This window comes from Rhipicephalus microplus, chromosome 4 (genome assembly GCF_043290135.1).
Source record: "Rhipicephalus microplus isolate Deutch F79 chromosome 4, USDA_Rmic, whole genome shotgun sequence".
Taxonomy (NCBI): Eukaryota; Metazoa; Arthropoda; class Arachnida; order Ixodida; family Ixodidae; genus Rhipicephalus; species Rhipicephalus microplus.
In genome coordinates this window covers 221935974-221960744 of record NC_134703.1, presented here as the reverse complement: position 1 = coordinate 221960744, position 24771 = coordinate 221935974, and the positions used below count along the sequence as shown (strand labels likewise).

The following is a 24771-nucleotide window of genomic DNA, read 5'->3' as shown; positions in this document are numbered from 1 at the left end:
ATACTTTTGCTTCCAGGTTTATAGAAACCGTCTCACCATATTTCTCTCTAGTAAGCTCACCACCTTCACCGTTGCTGGGAGTGTGTTCAAATTAAAGGAGACAGAGGGCACTGGTGGGGCTGCATGCAAATGGTGTTCTTCGAATAAATGAGCAATAGCCTACGTGGTCATCTTTGACGACTTTTCACGTCAGGGCCATTTGTTGTATTTACGTTGACATGTTAGTGTAGTAGTTGGGCCTAATTATAGGCATGAAAGACATAAATGTCAGTAAGAGAGGCATGTACACTTTGAGACGTCTCTTAATTATTCCAAATATGAATTGTGTTAGAAATAAACAAACATATTGTTGCTCTAATGACACAGTGTATATTAGATAGAAATATTTGTACTGTGTTTCTACTATTTTTCTACATGCAATTAGTTGATAAAGCCAGGCTTGTTCAAGCTAAAGTGAAGCTTGGAAGCTGATCAGAGAATGACAATCAACGTGCTTTCTTGTATAGCCCCTGTTAAACTCGGCTTTCATGTTCATTATTTCTATTATTCTTAAATGTATATAGATAGGGCTCACATGTTCATCAATTAATGTGGCCATTCTTAAAACTAATCCTGTGCCTTGCTCCAAACAACTTTTTCATATGAAAACTGCCATCACTAGCTGTCCCCTTACTTCATTTGCCTTGAATGTGTGTTTGATTCAGTGAACTGCGGGAAAATTTGTTCCATTGACTTACTGTCAGCGACGAATTCAGTTTATTGCACTAAAGCAACCGGGAGTCTGAATAGTAGCATTATTTCAGTGCACTAGAGTTGACTCAAAAAATAACTACTCAGGCAGAAAATAATGGCAACAGTGGAGTTGAAAAGAGCTCAAACTAGTGGATTTTCACATAAACATGTAGGGAACGAACTACTATAACTAATCTTGAGATGCAGTAAGCTTTCTGGTTTTTAGATTGGCCAGACAAAAAAGGATAAAAGACTTTTGAGTAACGTGCGCGAGCACAGGCTTCCTGAGTTGTCCTGTGATGTTGTTTAAAAAAAGGAACTAATTGAGAAGGCACAGTCAAAATGACAAACCATTCTGCATCAGCATTCTTTCATTTACACTGCAGGGTAAAGAAATCCTTCACTCTTGTGCACTACTTGTTTTTTTTATTTTTTGGTATTGCTGGTCAATTCGGCTTATTGCCCTGTGAATGTAGTATATATCTGTTCTGTAATTTTTGAATAAACTTCAGCCGCGAATGGGCACTTAGGTTCCTGTGGCCCATTTGTTCTTAATCTTCTTAGTTGTACTGTTTCAATATCATGAATCTATACCAACTTAATCTGTCAGTCCTATTCAACCTTTCTGGCTCCTATAGTGGTATACCTTGGCAGAGTTATGACCAAGCATACCTCTCAAAATGTTTGGAGGACCGTTTGATGTCCGCATTCACCGTCTTGGCCGCCAAGGTAGTCGTAGGCCTGTCATAGCTTACTTTCAAGATTATCTAAAGAAACAAGTAGTCTTAAAGAATTCAAATAAATTGAAGGGCTCCAATATTTATGTGCAAAATGATTATAGCCAGTGCACGCTGCGCAAGCGCCGCCTGCTTTGGGAAAGTGCAAAAGCTGAACGCGACAGCAGGAAACGGGTTACTCTTATTCACGACAAGATCAAAATTGATGGCAAACTATTTGGCTGGCATGAATCCAAAAATGTGCGTGTAGCTCTTAATCCGCAAGCTACAGGTTCTGATTGACCCGCTCGACAGTGTGTGTCCAAAAGTTTGAGAGTGCTTAACGTAAACGCGCAAAGCCTGTCAAATAAAGTTGACAAGCTCGAGTACCTTCTACTCACCTACGACCCTCACATTACAATAATCACAGAAACCTGGCTGCACGAAGGCATAAATGATTCGGTACTAATTCCTCCGAGATATCAAATCTTCAGACGTGACCGGCCAACAAGAGGTGGTGGTGTAGCAATAGTTCTCAAAGATTGTATTAGTGCTCGGCCCCTTCAACAAATTCATGAGCACGAAAGTTTATTCCTTAAGGTAAGCTGCTGGGGCCATTACTTCACTGTATGTGCCATCTACAGACCACCCTCTTCAACACACGAATATCTGTCTAGACTATATGACCACATGTGCACGTTTAAAAATGATCGTCTGATTCTTGCAGGTGATTTTAACTTGCCCAATGTTGACTTGCGCGTTCCATGCTCTAGCTCTGATGTAACGATGTTAAACCCTCTCGCTGACATTGCCTTGATGTGCGATCTTGTGCAGATTGTTAATGAGTGCACCAGAGAGGCTAGAAACACCCGTTCTACACTCGACTTAGTCTTTTTAAATTCCGATGTATGCAAATACACGGTCTTTATTGAAGATGGCATTTCCGACCATAAAGCAGTATTTTTATCTTTCGGTATTGGTGAAAACAAAGCACACCGACAAGAGACCAGACATGTCATTAAGGATTACTCGAAGGCGGATGACCAGGCCATTTTGGATTATCTGTGGTTTTTATGTAATAATCTTTCTGATGATGTGTCGATCGCCTGGAACGAAATAAAAACTGCGATACATTACTGCACTGATAAGTTTGCGCCAAGCAAACGGGTTAGGAAAAACCGAAATAACCCATGGATTACTAGAGATATCATACATTTGCACCGCAAGCTAAAACGAGCTAGAAAAAAGAAAAAAAAATACCCTGCAGCCTTGTCTCGTTGAAGGCCCAGCTTGAAACTCGGCTAAGCGAAGCTAAGGCAAGATACTTCAACCACTCGCTTCCTAACTTTTTGAAAACTAACCCGGATAGATTCTGGCGGTACTTGAGCGATGCGCACAAAACACCAACCGAGATATCAGTAAATGACTGTATTGTTAACCATCCAGTCAAAATTGCAAACCAATTCAATCAGTATTTTCACTCAGTATTCACTCAGGGAGATCATGCTGACACAAAGATCTTTTCTCTGTCTACTATATCTGCCGATTTCATAACTGTCGAAGGTGTCCTTTCACTGTTACTGAATGTTAAGACTAAATCTTCCGATGGTCCCGACGGCATACCTAATGCATTTTTGCAACGTTACGCCGAACCTATCGCGCATGTCTTCACCCATATTTTTCGTCTTTCGTTTCATAATTCAATTCTTTTCGATGATTGGCGTACGGCACGTGTTATTCCCGTGTTTAAAAAAGTGATCGCCTAAATGTTGAAAACTACCGGCTAATATCAATAACTTCCGGCCCTCGTACACTTCTTGAGCATATCATCACGCATTACATAATGTCATTTCTTGAAGAAAACAGTATTCTGACTCCCTTCCAGCATGGTTTTAGGAAGGGCCTCTCGACTACCACTCAACTTGTCACCACAATTCACGACTTCGCAAGGGCACTTGATAAGGGCGACCAAATAGACGCCATCTTCTTAGATTTTAGAAAAGCTTTCGACTGTGTTTGCCATAGTAAATTACTCACCAAACTTTCAAACATTGGCCTACCCATTACTGTAATTAATTGGATCCGCTCCTACCTTACCAGCCGCAAACAGTTTGTCCAAGTCGAGGGCTGCTGCTCTGGGGTTCTACCTGTAACCTCGGAAGTTCCACAAGGCAGTGTCCTTGGGCCTGCCTTGTTTCTCATCTTTATCAATGACATCGTTTTATGTGTTGACACCCCCGTCATAAGCCTAAAGCTTTTTGCAGATGACTGCATTCTTTACAAGCCAATTAAAAGTGAAAGGGACCAAGAGTACTTGCAGAACAACCTAAACTCTCTCCGATTGGTGCCATACCTGGTCGATGGAGTTAAACATTAGTAAATCGGTCTTTATGCGTATCTCAAATAAAATTACCCCTTTTGCATCACGCTACACCTTAAATAATATTTTGTTGATCGAAGTGAGCAATTTTAAATACTTGGGAGTCAATATTACCAATCGACTGTCGTGGAGTAACCACATTGACGACGCTTGTTCCTCCGCCTCTAGAAAGCTAGGGTTTCTTAGACACAAACTAAAAAACGCGCCAACTCAGATCAAACTTCTTGCATATAATACATTTATTCGACCCCGTCTAGAGTACGCATGCGTAGCCTGGGACCCGTATTTTAAAAAGGATGTTTATAAACTTGAAATGGTCCAGAGGAAAGCGGTAAGATTCATCTATAATGCCTATCACAATCTTGATTCACCTTCGTCACTTATGGCTATCAACAAGATTCCGCTCTTGAAACAGCGTAGAACTATCGCCAGACTCAATTTTCTTTTCCTGCTTCGTAATCATCAGTTTAATATCGATCCCAGTAAATACATCTCTCCCTCTTCTTCCAGGAAAACCAGGCATGCTCACAATCATGATCTGACACCTTACTTTGCACGTACTAACCTTTTCAAACATTCTTTCTTTCCGAGAACTATTAGCGAATGGAATGCACTGCCTTCAAATGTTTTTCCTGAACGTGGCATTCCCGACTTTGAAAACTACAGGCATCTTTTGTGTAATCAACACTGTTGATATTTCAATGCTAGATTACCTCATCTTAATATATCAACTGTGTAGCTTTACTTTTTTGTGCTTGAAACTATTTCTAGAAGTTTTTTCGCTTTTTTTTCTAGATATGTATAACTAAGCATTCTATTTAGTATGACTTGTTTTTCAGTAGCCTTGTGTATTCTAACTTGCTGTATAAATTGTTCGTTTTTTTTCGCTATGCTCCCTGTTTGTGCCCCTCCTGCTTGGTCTACGGACTGCAGTATGTAATAAATAAATAAAATAAAAAATGATGTACGACAGGGTTCACAGAATTCATCACACTGGTCACGTGAATATTGCTTTTTGCTTTTCAAGTGCACATGCATTGTTTTAATCTTTAATTTTTGCAATTGTGGCTTTACAAGCATCAGTGCGTTTGTGATGTGTATGAGTTAGGAAAGACAATTAAGCATGACTTAAAACCACGAGCTTGTTGATCTACAAATGAAACAAAGCTCAAGATGCAAGACCACACCATCTTTTGTTCAAACCGATTGAAAATTCAGGTATTTAGAATAGTGCCTCCACCTTTATTGAGTGAGGTCTGGTTGCAGGGTAAGCTCACAGCAAACATGAAGTTACATTTCAATTTTCATAGCAGTTGAGCGTAAGTACCAGGCAATAAAACTTGAAATTACATTCTCAGTTTTCTTTGTGGCACTCGAGAACTAGAATATTTGTAAAACCATTAAAATTATAAATTTACTGAATTATATGATAAAATTACAGCTGTTATTCAATAATTTTTGTAGCCATCATAAATAAGGTGTCACAAATTTAATGGGACATTTTTTCGCACATAAAATATTATTTCAGATATAACAAATGCATAAAACACAAAAACAATATTTTGACATTGCCTGAAGAAATGATGCTGGTAAATGCTTTATTAGCTAGATTGACTTGACAACCAGTTAACTTGCAATTTTCATCATGGAATTGTGTGGAATGTTTATTCTTGTTATGTAAGTAGGATATTTTTGCTGTTTCAGGCCATTTGTGCAGTGATGATCACTTCTGCATAGGAAGTGAATCATCTGTCTTGTTTTCATAAAACTTTACTAAAAGTTACTTGAAAAAGGTTTTTTTAAAGTAGGCAGCATGACACCAATGAGGGTGGTTAGCCCATTACATTTCATTAGGCATGCGTGTACAAGAGTCTATTTCACTGCTACCATATGTGCCTTCCAATACGCTGTCACACAGCTATAGGTAGAAGCTTCTTAATGATGTAATTAAGACGAGATGTGTAGTCACTGGCAGGAATGTGGGCTTTGTGTCGATCAGAGTAAAAGAACATGGTCACTGGGTAGACCTACTGTCACGCCTAAAGCAAGTTTTACAGTGTTGCAACCAATATCTGCCTTGAATGTCATGCATATACGTTTCATTAATTCCATTGCTCATTGGGAGGTAGGGCTTGGTGGAATACTGTCGGTCCATATTGGCTTTCTCTATCTGTTGGGACCAAGGATGACATGAGTGATGCAGCCAGCCGCTACAAAAGCAGGAGCAACATTGTGCGACCTAGAAATGTCTGGAGTAACAATATATTCCATCCAACGCTGAACCATGCAATCAACAGAAGCCTAAAGGTTTATCTTATGCAAGGCAGCACTATTGTCAATGGCACAATAAGATCCCCAGAAACGTCGCTGAATCAAGTGGTCTGGCCTGCAAACATGTCCAGCAATGTGGCATTGTGATTGAATCTTGAAGTGCTGCAAAGCATTCGACATAGGTAGTACATAAAAACACTTGATGCCATACACCTGACGCTATCTGCAAGGGGAAGCCTTTTGATTTCCCACGTATTTTGGGAAAGAAAGACGGTCTAGTAATATGCCTAATTGTGCTTGCATGTGGGCATAAATGGTCATTTCTTAGGTCACAGCATGTGTGGAAGCTAATATGTCTCCTGTTACTGGCAAACGACCCTGGAGCACTGAAATTCTAGCAGCGTCGAACCTCATATTTATTGCAGAAGGCAGAATGTGTTGTCATGTCAACCAATCGCCACGTTTTTAAGGTGTATATTTTTCTGGGACAAGTGAACATGTTGTTTGGGCTATGTGGCAGGGCATCAAAGACAATGTTGACAGCTTCTATAATATGTTTCGGATATGTTTGACATCTGCTGCAGTTCATGGGAATATGGATGCAACGATTGTAACTGAGGGAGTGTAACGTGTACTGGTAATAGATGTACTCACTTACTCTATGACAAAGATATCACGTAATTTCTTCCATGCAATAGTGTAATGAAATAAGCACTCATAATTTATGCCCACATGTAAGCACAATTAGGTATATCACAATTAGTGAGTCTTTCACACCCAAGTACACGAGAAATCCAAAGACTTTCCCAGGCAAATAACATAAGGTGTAGTATAGCATCAGGTGGGTGTACGCACCACCTGAGTAGATTTCTTTGCGGCAATTCAAGATTCAGTCACATTGTCACAATGTCACATTGCATTGTCACATTGCTGGATGTTTACAGGGCCAACCACACGATACAGTGACATTTTCGAAGATCTATTGTCTTCAGTCTCCTCAAAAAATGCTGTGATACAGCTCAGATAGTGGGCATAAGTTTTCAGGACATGTCAGAAAACTGATTTGCGGCCATATGTACTTCTTTGACGAGTCGGTGATCTAGCACAAATTGCATTCAAGGTGTCGTACGATGACGTATATTGGAAGTCTCATTTGATAATCAGGGAGTAGCATATACTGTCGCGCAAGCATCTGTTGATCCCCAAAAATTTTTATGGGAGTTCTTGGTCTAAGGGAGCTCAATATAGTAGCATTTCTGTGTATCGATAGCTTGAAGTGGAGGTAATAAGTATAATGGCCTGGCACCATGGTACAAAATGTTAGTATAGTACGTAGTTCACAAAAATAATACGAAGCAGCTTGTAGGACTTATCGGCATCTAGTATTCGGAGATGGGAAGCTCTCAACACCTATAAATCTGCCTGGGTAAAGCTGAATACTGGATGCGGAGAACACGGGGATAGGACAGGTGAGCCTTTGGACATCAAATGCACACCTGCTTATGCTGACAAATGTGCCTTGTTCAGATGTTGGATTACAGAATACAGAGAGGAACTGTGCTCATCTGAACTCGCCATGAGTAGGTTGTTAAGGCAAGCATGACGGAATTTAGGGCTGGGGAAAATGCTGAAATGTATGTCTGAAATTTGTCATGCCGCATGACATATCTAGAAGATCAGACACGATGAGTGGTGTTACTATCAGTATGTTATTTGAAATCTACACTTCTTAAAAGATTTGTTATTGAACCACATGAGGCCAATATCGGAGGAAATTCCTGCATCATATATCGGTGACATCATATACGAATGTGAGGTGCTGGGTTGAAACAGCAAGGCTCAGTTGACTGTTGGTGCTATGCCGTCAGCATCCTGATTTAGACTTCAGCACAATTCACAGAACACAGTAACACCAACACACAGCACACATTGCGCTCAGTGAAGTCGGCAAAATCTGTAAATATATGCGTAATTTGGTGTGGCTACTTCGAAAACTCTTTTGAATTGGTAGCCCAATTGAGATAGTACTTCTAATATAATTTACGTAGTACATGAATTTCATGGTTGAGTTGCCATAAGCAGAGTTATTTCTTCTTTGTTTCTCTGTCATCAGAGCCCTGAGACTAGAGCTTTTTCTCGAAGAACCATCCCATACTATCTTGTTGGCTCTGCGGTTTAATATATGAAACAGTGATAATGTAGTGTGCTATAATATTGTTGCAACGAAAAGAAGCAGGTACAGTTGCTATGCCTTAAAACACAAGTAATAATTTGACCGATCGCTTCGCACCGATGCAGAGCTTTCTTTAGCGTTTAAGCTGTCAAAAATGTTGAAAATTAGCACTCGTGTTGTGCACACTCTACCATAGTACTCTTTATTTTTGCAATGTTTTGCTTATACGCTTGATGGTAGCATAATCTGGTACTTTTCCAGAGTATACATGTAATGTTGTTAGGACTAAGTTAATAGCGGACAGGCGTAGGTGGACTGTTATAGCTTTGCACAATGTTTACTAATAAAGCATGCAAGTGTATACCGTTATTCTATTTTACGAGCTGCCGTATTGTGTTCACGCGGTCTGGTGTATGTCGCAATCAGAGCGAGGTGTATTTGAGATTAAAAGTACACACACATGTGACCATGCTGGGTCACGTTTTCAAGGGTGTAGCCAGTGTTTATTTCTGGGTGAAGCGTGGAATCCACGGTGTGGCTGAACCAGTATTATTGTATTGAATTGTAGAGTTTGAACCCAACTTTGTGGCAACGCCTAGCACCTTATACTACCACTTAATTTAATTATAGGACGAAAATTGCTCACTCCTTTGCCCCTTTACGGCCGTCATTCTCGCTTGTTATTTACGCGTCATTCTCGTACGTACAACCATGGCTTTTCGCGCATGTTGAGTTCAAGACTACTGCAGCTGCATACCATCTGGAACTCTAGCATGAATAAATGAAATATATTCTGCAATCGGATGAGCTGATGCTGGTTTTTGCGATTTTGCGAGGATGACCTGATTTTTCTTGCCGATTCTTTGTAACGGTGTATTTTGTTCGTAATCAGACCCCTCAAGTTGTGTTTGGCACTGAATCATGCAAACGTTTGGCGAAGACGTTAGCTAAATCACAGCCTGAGAGTCGCAAAATGCGATGCACAGATCACGACCGTCTTATTTCCTCCGCTATGATAGGTGTCCATGTGACACGCAACGCAAGCTTAGCACAGTCGTAAAAAGTAGTACGCTTGTTTTGTTGGCTATACAGACAGCTGGTGCTGTATAAAAGCTATCAATTGCGTGCTACTTCATTAAAAAATGTGTTTAAGTATTTTTCGCCAACCACGACCTCGGTTGTGATACCTGCTCGCCAAGATGAGCGACAGTAGATTTTGACATTTCTGAGTGCTAATTATCACTTTTGTTAAGGAGGCTTGAAATCATTTTTAGTTTTCTTGTGAATAAATACTTCCCTGGACATAGTTCGGGCGATTTTGTCTGATTTCGTCGACGCTTCCTTACCAAGACCTGGCAACACTGATTTTGCCATCCGGGTTCTGGGCAGAGAAAGGAAAATTTCAGCTGCCTCAGCAACGCCAGCGACGAGCCAGATTACATTTGTGAGTATAAGTTACTGTACTTCTGTACGAGTGCCTTCTTGTTCATACCTTTCACGTGCACCTTAATCAACCGCTCGCCGTAATGTGCGAGTATTCGGTGAGTAAGTAGGACGAACAGTTTCGGCTAGTCACGTACGTGTGACCCGAGTGATCGATCATTTTCTTTTGATTCGAGGGTACATAGTAGAGTACAGGTAACCTTTTAATGTGCAACTTGTGTAATCTTACCGCAACATGACGGGAGCCTATGTCGTCTGCATATGTCTCGGGTAGCTTTTAGAAAATTGCCTGCCTGTCACCAGTTCTAATTTTATGTACCTGGGTGTCAACCTTGTGCAGTGGATCGGCAGTGTGAGCTAAATGATGCATACACGTAGCACATGTCGAACCATTTTGCACAGCCGCGTCTTTACGATGCACCTAAAACAAGGCGAACTACTGCAGTCTGCCGTGGGTTCAGCGTTGCCTTTATGTGGAGCATGGCCCGTTACATTTAGAGGCAGTTCTCTGGTGGGAGGTTAGTTCGCTAGACAAGGCTTGTGTAACTTGCTACTACATTATATATAATGAGCAGCGGCGTTTAAAAGCTTTGTGGCATCAATACGAGTAAATAAAAGTGGCATCAACATTTATGTCAGTTACTTCGCAGCAAAGAAAGTCGTGCTGATATGTTGATACTGGCGGGGTTAGCTTGGCAGACAACAAAGGAGATCTGAGTTACTTTTTCGTTTTTTCTTGCTTTCCAAGCCCAACAATACCTTTTAGTTTTAGTTCGTTTTGAAAATTCACTCATGGTGAGTAAGAAACAAAATGTGAAATTTCAAGTAATAATTCATCTGAATTCATATGTTTGCCTTGTCTGTTATCTTCCTGTGGTTTTAATAATGTAAATGCCCTCCATTCCTGATAGTGTGATGCTGCTTCTGCGCACAAGTTTGCGAAACTAAGTTTCCTGCACCATCCTAATAAAGTCAACGTAGATTATGCTATGCTGCACCAGAGTCCCGCGTTTGACAGTGTGTATCAGTGGAAATAGCAGTACTGGTCTGAACATTTGCCGCTTTATTTCGAGGCTACCAATCTCACAGCCATAAACCAAAGATTATTTTAATATCTGAACAGTGCTGGCGCGCAATATTTGCTATAATGCATGCAGCCAGAAACCAGATGCAATATTTAATCACCCAGAGGTGGAAATTCAGTTGTGGTGAAGAAGTTGGGCGCAAGTGCACAACACCATAAAGCCGTTAAAGTTTTTGTAACGGTGCTGTAATAGCGGAGTTAAGTGCGTTTGATTATCTAAGCTCAGTAATCATTCCTTTCATTCTTCTTTTTCTACCCTCCGTTGGTACCTCTCGCGAAGCCGCTTTTCTCTCTTGCCGAGCACCTCTCTCAATCTTACGCGGCACACATTATCAATGGCATATTGCTTCAAACACTGCCTTGTTACGGTTGCCGCGACTCCGCCTTCTGTCAACTGTGAGCTTGTTGGCGAATCGCTGTTGCTGTGTCAGCCGGTGCTTATACGAATAGTGTCAGTGTGAACCCTGTCCTACGGACCACAGTACCTGATTTGCAAGCACGTGCCTGCATGCGGGCATCGCGACAAACGACGAGTGGCGTGGAAAGCTTCTTGCAGGCTAACAGGAAATCATAGGTGCTTGCTTGACCAATTGCAGGATATTTATTCTGCACGTCAGATTCAACTTCTTGATGTCACTTGCCCACCCGAAAGGCATGGGGGGATTGTTTCTTGGAATTTGTGGAGCACTGGCGGCTTGTTTTGCTGTCACGAGGAGAACCATTGATCATGCAGCATTTTCCATATGGTGCATGTATTTACTTCAAACGTTTGAAAAAAAATTGTAAGAGGTATTTTGGGGGCCCTTTAAATAGACCGGAGTAGTCGGCGGATTTTAAAATAAGGATTGCTTTAGTTATTTGCTATTCATGAGGAACAATGCAGGGCGGCTGAAAAGAGGCTATAGCAAGACACAGCTGGGAGCTAAAGAAACCCTGTTACACAATTGCAAAGCGTCATTCACTAGAAACGGCCTATGTCGACGTGGGGGTTAATTTGTAAGCGTTTTATTTTAATTAGAGTAGATAGAATGAAAGAACAAGAGGGATCAAAAAGCTTATAGGCAAGTTAAGAGAATTCGGAAATGGTTTCAACACATGTAAAAACATAAAATGAACACAGCACATCATCTATATTGGCACGTGTTGTTTTTCAAAGCATGAGATTGCAGACTGGGATGACTTCAGCAATTTATTGGTGTCTTGAGTATATGCTAGGTGGTGTTGCATTTCGAAGGAGTCATTTTGTTGAGATTTTCGAAGCTTAATCATGGTACGTGAGGTGCAAAACAGGCTACTTTGCTTCTTTGGGCTCAAACGCTTCATTTGATTTGAATCCATGTTGTTCGGATGCCATTTTGTCGCCATTTTATTGACGCAATGCGGCCTCCACCTATGCTCTTTCCATGGCTATTCTCATGTGTTGACCATGAGAATAGCCTTGACCAATCTAGTGTGGCTCCATTTATTTCTTTTGTTTCATGTCGGCCCTGTTCTAGATAGAATACTTACAAAATAGCCCCTCCGATTCATCACACATCTAATTTGAAATGAAACTTTTAATTCTTTCTTTAGGTTTCAAATAAATAATGCTTTGCTGCTGTAGTCATCAACGTACGCTATATATAGCATTAACACACAAATAAATTTTTTTTAAACTTTTAGTCTTCTGTGCGTGAAAAAGAATGAATTGATTGATTTGTGGGGTTTAACGTCCCAAAACCACCATATGATTATGAGAGACGCCGTAGTGGAGGGCTCCGGAAATTTCGACCACTTGGAATTCTTTAACGTGCGCGCAAATCTGAGCACACGGGCCTACAACATTTCCGCCTCCATCGGAAATGCAGCCGCTGCAGCCGGGAATCGAACCCGCGACCTGCGGGTCATCAGCCGAGTGCCTTAGCCACTGAACCACCGCGGCGGCGCCAAGAAAAATGAAGAGCGTATCCATAAAGTGGGTGCTGATTAGCTGGTATTTTATTGAACACCCTTTTAAGGGGGGCATGTGCTCGTAAACAGCACAATAGATGAAAAATATTTGGATTCACGTCATCACTTTCGGGGCTTATTTGCACCTTACAATTTCACGCCGTTTGCAGCAGGGCAGTTTTGTATCACCTACGGAACATTTGCGAAACCACCTTTGTGCGTAAACAGTGGGAATTCACCCACATTTAAGGGTGACAGATTTGCCAGGACAGCATTTGTTCAACTTTACACAGTGTTGACACACTTCAGACATCTATTAACATTGGCACATAAAGTGGATACAAGATTTTTATGAAGGAGGATCACCATTTGGAATTACATATTTGCTCTTTTTGGGGTATAAAAAATAATAATAACAGAGGGAGGGTCACAGCATTCGGTTTGCAGTTATGAAATTGGCCGCCCCCTGTGAAAGAGCACATGGAAGGCTTGAAAAGTACACATAGTGAAGCAATACGTGTGCAAACCACACCACTAAATGTTACCTTATTAAACTCCACAATAAACAAGTATCAGTAAGCAACATGATCGAGCACAGCCAGTCCATTAGATGAGAATCGATGACACGCAGAAGCTACGTGGCTAATATGTAGTTGTGGTTGCAATGTAATCTCTAAAGTAATGCTGCAAACAGCAGCAGAGGGAAGCATGAGCAATGCAGCTTTGAAGCTCATGCACAACACCAGTTTTGCAGTGCCTGCATGCACACGGTGCAAAAACTGTTTCATTCTGGCATGGCATGAAAGAGAATGCTGTAATGTGTGCCTATGCTGCCCCAAATCTGGATATAATGGAGAATATAAACAGGTATTCAATTGTAAGCAGCAAATTGAGCAACAGGTCTGGCCCTTCGCGTCAGCCACGAGGAAGTCAAATAACATAGAGGTTGATTTCCTGCAAATATATTTTGGCATCCCAGTTTCCTCAGTCTGAGCAAAATGGCACACGAAAATTTGTTGGCACTGCCACCCCTATCTGCCACCACAGGTTAATATGGACATTTCGTGCCTCCACAGGTGGAGCGTGCCCAGCCTTCAACATTGCAGAAATGCGCTCGTGTCTGCTAGATGACAGCAGATTTTACACAAGGTCTGTACAATGCTGTCGGGTGTTTCCAAAATGTCAGCAGGATTTCCAAAATCTGTAATTTCTTCAGTGTGCGAATCCTTGTTGCAAAAAATCAAACAAAAACAAGAAAATGCACGAGGAAATAAGGAGCGAAAAAGAGTTGCAGTCATCCCATACTTCCACAATATATCTCATGGTTTGAAGAAGGTGGGCTCGAGATATGATGTGGATGTAGTTTTATCAGCTCCGTGCAAAGTAAGCCAGATTTGCAGAATGACGGATGAGCGACTTAGAGGAATCACCAAAAAAAGTTGAACATGCGCCGTAAAACACATAAATAAATTTGTAGATTGTGCAGTTGGTGTTGCTTACATGATTCCTTTAACGTGCGGTCGTTGGTATATAGGCCAAATTGGGCGGTGCATTAATATAAGGTTAGGAGAACATATTGTCACGGGGTCGTGACGTGGCCAAAGACAGAAAACTTCGTGTCGGGATTTAACTGTTTATTTGGGCGAACCTGTGTCCGGTAAAGGGAAAGTCTAATTACAGCAGCAGTCTTGCACAGATAGCAGTCTCGGACTGATAGCGGCGAACGCAGCGTCGGCCTTCGATCAACAACTGACAAGCGGCGAAGCGCGTCGGCATTTATACTCCCGCCGTCGAATGTTCTAGCGCTACCACTGGCGACGGCGTACGTTCCAGAACAATCTGTACCATTCGCACAGTGGGCGTGATCTTATCGAAATGATCTACTACAGTCCGGAACCCTCTCGAAACCTGCAGGTGCGGTTTGCGCTGAGAATCGTGTGGTGTTTTGGGACGATAACAAAAGCTTGGGAAATGGAACGTGGCATTGCCCCCCTCTGAAAAAGGCATCGTCTCGATGCTTTAACTAAAGATGAAGGTACGTACAATAATAATGCAAGAAAGTACAATGAATAAATTACAATACAACAATAATACAAAAAAACACTGTTTCAGTTTGTTAACGCGCATGAAACGGCTTTAGGCGTGTGACATGGACGACTTCAGGTCGCGATCGGCGTCGTTGAGAGTTCGTGATGCCGTCGGGAACAACCTCGTAATCGAGTGGGCCGAGACGTCGAACCACCCTGTACGGTCCGAAGTACCGTCGCAGAAGCTTTTCACTTAGTCCACGTCGGCGTATCGGCGTCCACACCCAAACACGTTCACCGGGCTGGTATTCCACGAAGCGTCGTCGAAGGTTGTAACGGTGGCTGTCGGTGGTCTGTTGATTCTTGATACGGAGCCGCGCAAGTTGTCGGGCTTCTTCGGCGCGATGAAGGTACTCGCTCACATCGAGGTTTTCTTCGTCGGTGACGTTGGGTAACATGGCATCGAGCGTCGTTGCCGGGCTCCTTCCGTAGACCAATTTGTATGGAGATATCTGCGTCGTCTCCTGCACCGCCATGTTGTATGCGAAGGTCACATACGGAAGAATGGCATCCCACGTCTTGTGTTCGACATCGACGTACATTGACAGTATGTCGGCGATCGTCTTGTTAAGCCGCTCGGTGAGGCCGTTGGTCTGTGGGTGGTACGCTGTCGTCCGGCGGTGGTTTGTTTGGCTGTATGCCAAGATCGCTTGAGTTAAGTCGGCAGTGAATGCCGTTCCTCTGTCGGTGATAAGGACCTCCGGGGCGCCGTGACGTAGGACGATATTTTCGACGAAGAACTTAGCTACCTCAGATGCACTGCCTTTTGGCAGGGCTTTTGTCTCGGCGTAGCGGGTGAGGTAGTCGGTAGCTACCACGATCCACTTGTTTCCGAAAGCCGACGTCGGGAACGGCCCCAGTAGGTCCATACCAATCTGCTGGAAAGGTCGGCAAGGTGGATCAATTGGCTGCAGAAGTCCCGCTGGCCTTGTCGGCGGTGTCTTGCGTCGCTGACAGTCCCGGCACGTCCTCACATAACGAGTGACATCGGTGGTAAGACGCGGCCAGTAGTACCTTTCTTGTATCCTCGCGAGCGTGCGAGAAACACCGAGGTGCGCTGCCGTCGGATCGTCGTGCAGGGCCTGCAGGAGTTCTGGTCGCAGAGCTGAAGGCACCACAAGGAGATACTTAGCCCGAAGCGGTGAAAAGTTTTTCTTTTGTAGAAGACCGTTTCGTAAAAAAAAACGACGCAAGTGCGCGCTTGAATACCTTCGGGACTTCGGCGGTCCTGTCTTCGAGGTATTCAATTAGGGCCTTAAGTTCCGGGTCGGCCCGCTGTCGTTCAGCGAAGTCGTCGGTAGTTATCGTTCCCAAGAAGTAGTCGTCATCCGGGTCGTCGGGTAGCGGTTGGTCGACAGGCGCACGAGAGAGACAGTCGGCGTCGGAGTGTTTTTTGCCAGACTTGTAAATGACAGTAATGTCATATTCTTGAAGTCTCAGGCTCCATCGTGCGAGGCGACCTGAAGGGTCCTTCAATGTGGCTAGCCAACACAAGGCGTGGTGGTCGCTCACAACTTTGAAGGGCCTGCCGTAGAGGTATGGGCGAAATTTCGACGTAGCCCAGATGATGACGAGGCACTCCTTTTCTGTTGTGGAATAATTTGCTTCTGCTTTGGATAGCGATCGGCTGGCGTAACTAATAACCCTTTCAAGTCCGTCAGCCCTCTGCACAAGGACGGCGCCAAGACCTACGCTGCTTCCGTCAGTATGTATTTCTGTCTCGGCGAATTCGTCGAAATGGGCAAGTAACGGAGGCGTCTGGAGGCGATGTTTAAGCTCCTGGAAAGCGTGTTCTTGTGGCGTTTCCCACTTGAACTCCACGTCGGCCTTGGTAAGGTTAGTGAGAGGATCGGCGATGCGGGCGAAGTTTTTCACGAACCGCCTATAATAGGCGCACAGGCCCAGAAATCGGCGCACGGCTTTCTTGTCAGTGGGCGGCGGGAATTCGGCGATGGCGGCTGTTTTCCGTGGATCAGGACGAACTCCAGACTTGCTGATAACGTGCCCCAGAAACAAGAGCTCTTCATACGCAAATCTGCACTTTTCTGGCTTCAGTGTGAGTCCGGAAGTCTTGATGGCTTGAAGTACAGCTTCAAGGCGCCGAAGATGCTCGTCGAAACTGGAGGAAAACACGACGACGTCGTCCAAGTACACAAGGCAAGTCTGCCACTTCAATCCTGCCAGTACTGTATCCATAACGCGTTGAAAAGTTGCAGGCGCTGAGCAAAGGCCGAAGGGCATCACCTTAAACTCGAAGAGGCCGTCCGGTGTTATAAACGCCGTCTTCTCTCGGTCTCTTTCGTCGACTTCGATTTGCCAATAGCCAGTCTTGAGATCCATTGACGAAAAGTACTTGGCGTTATGGAGCCGATCAAGTGCGTCGTCTATTCGTGGGAGAGGATACACGTCCTTTTTTGTGATTTTGTTCAGGCGGCGATAATCGACGCAGAAACGTAGGGTCCCATCCTTTTTCTTCACTAACACCACGGGGGATGCCCATGGGCTCTTGGACGGCTGGATAATGTCATCCCGCAGCATTTCATCAACTTGTCTCTTGATGGCCTCACGTTCTCGCGTCGAAACCCTGTACGGACTCTGACGGAGTGGCCTGGCATTTTCTTCGGTTATGATGCGATGTTTCGTGATTGGGGTCTGCCGAATTTTCAATGACGACGAAAAGCAATCTTCGTATTGCAGGAGCAGGGCGTTGAGCTTTTCTTGCTTATCGTTCGGAAGTCTGGGATTGACGTCGAAAGCTATGGGAGGGGCTTGGTTCCTCTGAGCAGGTTCCGCAGAATCGGCGAGGGCGAAAGCACTGGTGGCTTCGACAATTTCTTCGATGTATGCGACCGTTGTTCCTTTATTCACATGTTTGTACTCATTGCTGAAATTTGTGAGCATAACCGTTGCTTTGCCTCCCCGCAACTCTGCAATTCCTCTTGCGACGCAAATATTTCGGGTGACCAACAGATGCTGACTGCCTTCAACGACGCCTTCGAAGTCAGGTGATTCAGGAGCGCCGACTGAAATAATGACGCTTGAGCGAGGCGGAATGGTGACTTGTTCTTCCAGCACATTCAAAGCATGGTGTCCAGACGGCGTGCGCGGCGGTAGTGCTTCTTCTGTGGATAACGTTATCGACTTTGTTTTTAGGTTGATGACAGCACCATGGAGGCATAAGAAGTCCATGCCAAGGATGACATCTCTCGAGCAACGCTGTAGGACTACGAAGTCTGTAGGATAAATACGGCCGTTAATGGTGACTCTCGCTGTGCAGATTCCTGCAGGCGTTACGAGATGACCTCCGGCTGTGCGGATTTCAGGGCCTTTCCAAGCTGTCCTAACTTTCTTTAACTTCGCGGCGAACGACCCACTAATGACAGAATAGTCGGCTCCAGTATCGACGAGAGCGGTCACACTGCTGCCGTCGATAAGAACGTCGAGGTCGCTAATTCGCCGTCTCGCATTACAGTTAGGGCGTGGCGTCGGGTCACGGCTGCGTCGGCTTGTTCCGCTGCTTTCATGTTGCGTCGTCAGGCCACCTTCGGTAAGTGAGCTTTCGCCGTCAGCGCTTTGCCTGGTTGACGTTGTGTTCGGAAAGCTCCGTCGCGGCGTCGTCGTCGTCGGAGGATCTTCGGTAGTTCGTCGCACAGCAACCGCACCTCCACCGGTTGCTGCCCTTAGTTTCCCGGATACGGGCTAGGAGACCGGCCCCGCGTTGGGCCAGAGTACTGTCGGTGGTGCGGAGACGGGCGGCGGCTGGGCGACGGCGAGCGCGAAGGGCTTCGTGGTGTCCACCGAGTTCCTGTCAGGTAGTCGGTGATGTCACGTGGTCGTTCTCCTGGCTGTGGGCGCGGTGCATTGACGGCGAAGCCACGCAATCCCATCTGTCGGTACTGGCAACGGCGGTATGTGTGTCCGGCCTCGCCGCAGTGGTAGCAGAGCGGGCGGTTGTCAGGTGCACGCCAAACGTCCGTTTTTCTCGGTGCACTGCGTTGGCCCGCTGGGGAACGGTAGGACGTCGGTTGGGGTGGTGGCGGCGGTGGCGTCTGGCGACGGAAGTGTGACGGGGCGGCGTTTTGGCGTGGACGGGGAGGAGCGTTGTGGCGCACTGCAGCGGCGTAGCTCATAGTTTCTGGCTCGGGCGGCAGTGTTTCGGGAATTCTAAGCGATTGCCGGACTTCTTCTCGCACAATGTCGGCGATCGAATCCACTTGAGGCTGCGCCGAAGGCAACAGTTTGCGCAGCTCTTCCCGCACGATCGCTCGGATCGTTTCACGCAGGTCGTCGGAGTCACTGGCTTGAGCAGCAGCGCATTCTGGAGTCAGGCGACGATTATACTGTCTGGTGCGCATGTCCAGCGTTTTTTCGATGGTGGTCGCCTCGGATACAAATTCTTCGACGGTGTTCGGTGGATTCCTCATTAGTCCCGCGGAGAGCTCCTGTTTGACCCCTCGCATGAGGAAACGAACTTTCTTTTCCTCAGGCATGTCTGGGTCAGCGTGACGGAATAGGCGGGTCATCTCCTCTGTGAAAATTCCAACCTTTTCGTTTGGTAGCTGAACCCGGGTCTCGAGTAGAGCAGCGGCCCTCTCTTTGCGAGCGACGCTTGCGAACGTTTGAAGAAATGCGCCGCAGAAGACATCCCACGTTCGGAGCGTGGACTCCCGATTCTCTAGCCAGGTCCTTGCGGTGTCTTCCAGGTAGAAGTACACACGACGGAGCTTTTCTTCATTGTCCCAGTGGTTGAGGGCGGCCACACGGTCGTATGTTTCTAGCCAGGTTTCCGGGTCTTCAAACGATGAGGCATGGAACGTTGGTGGTTCCCTGGGTTGATGAATGACGATCGTGGGCTGGGACGCTCCGGTTGTCATTGTCGCTGCAGTCGAGGTCATGGTCTTGGTCTTCCGCGCCTTGTCTTGTAGCAGGCCGTACTCCGGTGGGAGACTTTGCTGTCGGCGGCTCGTTCGCTGCTGTTGGTTGGCGTCGGTGTCTTCTCCGCGAAGGGGGCTGGGTTCACGGCTTGACGGGGGCGTCCGGTACATGAACGAAGCAGCACCTCCACCAGATGCCACGGGGTCGTGACGTGGCCAAAGACAGAAAACTTCGTGTCGGGATTTAACTGTTTATTTGGGCGAACCTGTGTCCGGTAAAGGGAAAGTCTAATTACAGCAGCAGTCTTGCACAGATAGCAGTCTCGGACTGATAGCGGCGAACGCAGCGTCGGCCTTCGATCAACAACTGACAAGCGGCGAAGCGCGTCGGCATTTATACTCCCGCCGTCGAATGTTCTAGCGCTACCGCTGGCGACGGCGTACGTTTCAGAACAATCTGTACCATTCGCACAGTGGGCGTGATCTTATCGAAATGATCTACTACAGTCCGGAACCCTCTCGAAACCTGCAGGCGCGGTTTGCGCTGAGAATCGTGTGGTGTTTTGGGACGATAACAAAAGCTTGGGAAATGGAACGTGGCAATATGAATGATATATGTAAAGGAATCAGTTCAAATCTTGTTTTGCACTGCAAGAGCTGCGGGTGCCAGCCTCGATTTCCGGGCGTGAGTGTGCTGGCACGCCACATGGACAAGTTAACTCGGGAAACAGCTGAAGCGTATTTTATTAGAAAAAATTGTGACGGTTGCGTGAGCCAACCTTCGGTGGCCTTGCATGACAAAGAGTTTGCACTTTTAGATAAGGGTTAGCCATTTTTGTACCTCCTTTTATCAGAATATTTCCCAGAATATGTCACGTTGCTCACGTGTGCTGTTCAAAGGTTGCCTGTTGTATATATTATCATGTGTGCTGCGAATAATAAAATTCAGTTGGTAGTCAGCGCTCGTGTTATCCTCTTTGCCTTCCATACCTCGACTTTCGTCTGTTTTTTCTAGCACATTCGTGCTCGCGCTGCAACCCTTATTATCATGTTTCCAAAACACCTCAGTTTTTCAAATATTTCTTTTTTAGCCTAGCAAGTGTTCTTGTCATGACATGATAACAAGGAATTTTTTTTCTCGTGCTGTTGACCTGTGGTTTGCATTCCAAGTCTTCTTTAGGGCAGTGTGCCGGCTATTGCTTGGACACCAGTGCTAGTAAAGAGTGGCAAGTTTTGAAATGTCTCGTAAGTGCTTTCTAATCATAAAAACTACAAAAGCTGACGTCTCAAAGTGACGCTTCCCTTAAGGGCTGTCCTCCTAGTCACTTGCTCTTTAAAGCAGAGCATTTTTATAGCGAACTAAAAGCACCTTAACCATACCTGTCTACCAGTCGGTCTATGTAGTATCTCTCTGATCGATCGATTTAATCTAGCATATTAAGTTTGGGCGCTCAGTGATCGTCTCCTTAACTTGACACCTTAGGACAGCAACTCACGTATGAGTTGACTGAGTCAAGACTCGCTCATACTCAAGTTAAGCCATGTGCTTGAGTGAGTAAGGGTGAATAATAATTTTGCGAGCTTAAGGTCGAACGAAGCTGGTTTAGGAAAACTGTGGTAGGTCAGAATGAGTCCCAGGCGCGAAGTATGTATAAATGAATTTAAGTGAGCTCCAATTTTTTGCCAACTAATGTTTGACATGAACCAAAATTTGCATGACACGACAGAGTATGTTATAAAAGGGTTTGATTCAGCAATTCACTGACATTTAGTTTCCATAATATACAAGATGTTTATTTACACTACTTACAAATGCGTTAGAGAGCCAAGAATCAATGGTTGACTGTTTTCAAAAAGTCTCTTGTCACTGTCTTTTCGACCACTGATTCACCCTGCACCAACCACTCTTGTCTTCCTCTATTGCTCGCTGCACCATCCAGTGTACCAAGGGTCGGCCATGCAGTTTCCCTGACATATTGGGCGTGAGGCTCACCACCGGTAGCGCGAGGCTCACCACCGGTAGCGCGAGGGCTGCAATCGCTGTGACGTGCAGGGTTGGGTCACGTGATCTCGCCTCGCACTGGCAAAGGAAAGCTGGCAGTTGCATGTGTGATTTTACCGTGACTTTGCAGTGTCTTCATTTTCGAACAGCGTTGTTTTGCTCTGGCCTCATGTGTTCGGACTTCTGCAGACTACACAATCTGGAAAGACAGCAAAAGTTACTGGCGGCATGCCACAGTGCGCTACATACGTGAGGGACTCTCACGGCGGCTTTGAGTGCCACTGTCACCTGTCTCTTTTTGTGTTGTGGTTGTTATTCAACTATGGGGTTAACATGAGCACCGACCATGAATGATGAAATAAAAACGGAACATTTAGGTTCCCACACGAGAGCCTCGCTCACAACTAAAATTGAATGTGCGAACTGTCCAATTATGTATATTTCAAAATAGGATGTAGGTGTGTATATCTGAAGAAAGTTGCTGCCATTGTCATTACACTCAAGAATTTGCCCCGTTGTTGTCCGAATAGTCAGAGAGTCTAGATATAGCTTGGAAGTCCAATTATTTTCCCATTATTTTGGTAATTTCACCTTATTCAAGGCTATTTCGTTGTCAGTTGCTTCTGTGTGTTCGGCCAGCACGTTGGACGAAACCTTCTTTCTTACGTCATACATGTGCCACTAAAGTTAGAGCTACTTCTCTCGCCAAGGTAACCTTACAGTAGCCTGTGCCACTCCCACCCTCCTCCCCGGCTCTCCTTCTCTAATTGTGTACTCGACCACACTGGTTTTCATCCACCAGTAGCGTAGCCAGGGGGTTGCACACCAGGCTCGTGCCTCTGCCCTTCCAATATTTTCATATGGTATATCGGGGTGCAGAAATTAACGGTCTACCACATCTACTTGCCTAGCTAGGACCCATTCTAATCAAGGTGGCGCCCCCTTCGAAAAAATTTCTGGCAATGCCTCTGCCATCTGTGACCTCAGCTCACAGGGTTCTTTGGGTTCTTTGCCTATAGGTTACGTCTGTAGGATAGGCCTATAGCCACTGTAACTTCCTCTCAATGCTGTTTCGATATACAGACAAAAACTTGGTAAGCTTCGAAAACTGATTCATCTTCTAAGAGCTGTCGTGAAATATCCCATAGTTTGGGAATAAAGTTTAAAAAAAACTGGACACTCCCTATTACATTGAAAGCTCTGAGCCCCCACCTGTTTTTGTCTTAAATTTGCGTCGTCCCGGCCATGGTCCTGGCGAGGGACATCTGCGGTACTGTCGTTAGGTCAACGGGTGCACGCCGTTGTTACTTTACCTGGTCTAACATGCCTTCAAGGGGGAGTCGAAGCGATACCTAACACCACGGGGGAGAAAACAAGGTAGGAAGTTGGGGAACGGGAGGTGTTGTGATTAGAAAATTTCTTGGCTTGAGATTCCAACCCGTGCAGGGAACCCTGTTTAGGCCCCCTTTGCCATTTTACACTGTCGCTTTGCGAAAAAGCGTATTAAGATTTGTAAGGGACTGTTGTCTGTGGTCACGGGACCCTGCACATATTGTTCCTTACTCATGCCTTTGTACGCTGTCTAATTGTGAGTATCAGTGTAATCACTGATGTCCAAATATACTACTGGAAATAATTTGGAGCAATGTATGACATTTCTGCTTGCCTAAAAAACAAATGAAATTGTGCACCACTTTTTTTCTCACCACCTGTGCTCATCGGTTTCAGGAATCTCCCAAATTATATGGTCGCAAGCTTGGCAGATCCATATTCTAATTCTCAGAATCTGTCCAATGATTTTACAGGCACAGCAAACGCTAATGTGGAATTTATCATTCTTGGCTCAGTGGGGTGGCTCAAAATACCACTTCCATTGAAATAGCAGTACTCATGTTTACAAAGGACAATTTAGGTGATGTCGAATGGTTCATACATATTTTTTTCTAAATGTAAGCTTTCTTTGTTATACTGCTCAAAATTTGGTATCTAGTGATGAAAACTGCATAAATTTTTTCCCTGTAACTTGCTTGAAATTTAGATTTTAGTGCTTCAAAAGTAATATTTTGCTGCTCTTAAAATTGCTCCAATTTGTATTTCGGCTGTTGCACCCCTGATCTTGTTAAACAGTAGCTTTCAGTGACGCTGTGTTCAATAGGCGAACAAGTGTGATATTCTGACATTCTTTCCGCATTTCGATTGGTGCCCCCGTAATCTAACATGCACCTACCAATCTGACCAACATAACTGGTGGCGCATGACTGAGGAATCTTGTACACCACTCCTGTAACACAAGGAATGGAGAAGCTTCGGTGTTTGCAACCATATTCACCATTATTTTTGCTTTCGCCTTTGGTCCTGAGCTTAACAAGTGTGCAAGTGCTGCGCAGCTTCTTGAGAGCCGTTTATATCACTGCCGCCGCATCATATCTGGATGCGACACTCTTAATTGTGCGCCATCATGTGAACAAGTCTAGCAACTGTTGTGTATTTTTATGTACTAATGAGAGCTTGTATCAATAAAGAACTTGAATGAAGTGCAGCTGGCTAAAGCGGCTTTCATGGTTTTTCTCACAAGCTTCGCGTTTGCTGAATTGTTTGATCCATCTCACCACCTTTTCGCAGGATCTAGTGACCGCATAATTTGGATACCCTGCTTTTGGAAACCTCTGAACCTGAGCGCAAACACTGCTCAATACCTTGTGCACACATGACTTGCACACAGCCTTCTGTACCAAAGATACAGCGAATTCACATTGGAATAAGCTAATGTGTAAGGCAAAAGAGGCTCCGCGACCTAGGCCTGTACTGCCAACACACATGCATAAGTAAGAAGAGAGACTAGCTGCTCACATTGCGCATTTTTGATACATTTCCGTTTTTTTGTGTGCCAAGGTGCTCTAAAAGCATAGTAATCAAGAAAATTGCACCGAACTGCTTTGAAACAGCCTCGAAAGCTAGAATTTCGATGCCGACCTTAGCTTCAATGGGGAAAAAATGGCGAGTTTGACTAATAAGACGCACTCAATGGTGTTTTTTTTTTCACTTCCCATCTTTCTGGTGACAAAGGTTTCCATGGTGCC

The 24771-nt window shown here is 44.8% G+C and overlaps 1 protein-coding gene across 2 annotated transcripts in view; it reads right to left on the bottom strand.

Moving 5' to 3' along the window:
- The window catches only part of LOC142814763 (uncharacterized), an 88332-nt gene that overhangs the window by 22540 nt on the left and 41021 nt on the right, over window positions 1–24771 (bottom strand). The window contains exon 4 of one of the 2 annotated variants that reach the window (XM_075894012.1): window positions 18496–21890. The exons of the other annotated variant lie outside the window; for it this stretch is intronic. Coding sequence (XP_075750127.1) covers window positions 18496–19860 — 1365 coding nt within the window. The 5' untranslated portion in view covers window positions 19861–21890. Of the gene's footprint in view, window positions 1–18495; window positions 21891–24771 lie in introns of those variants that run through there. 2 annotated transcript variants of the gene reach the window in all.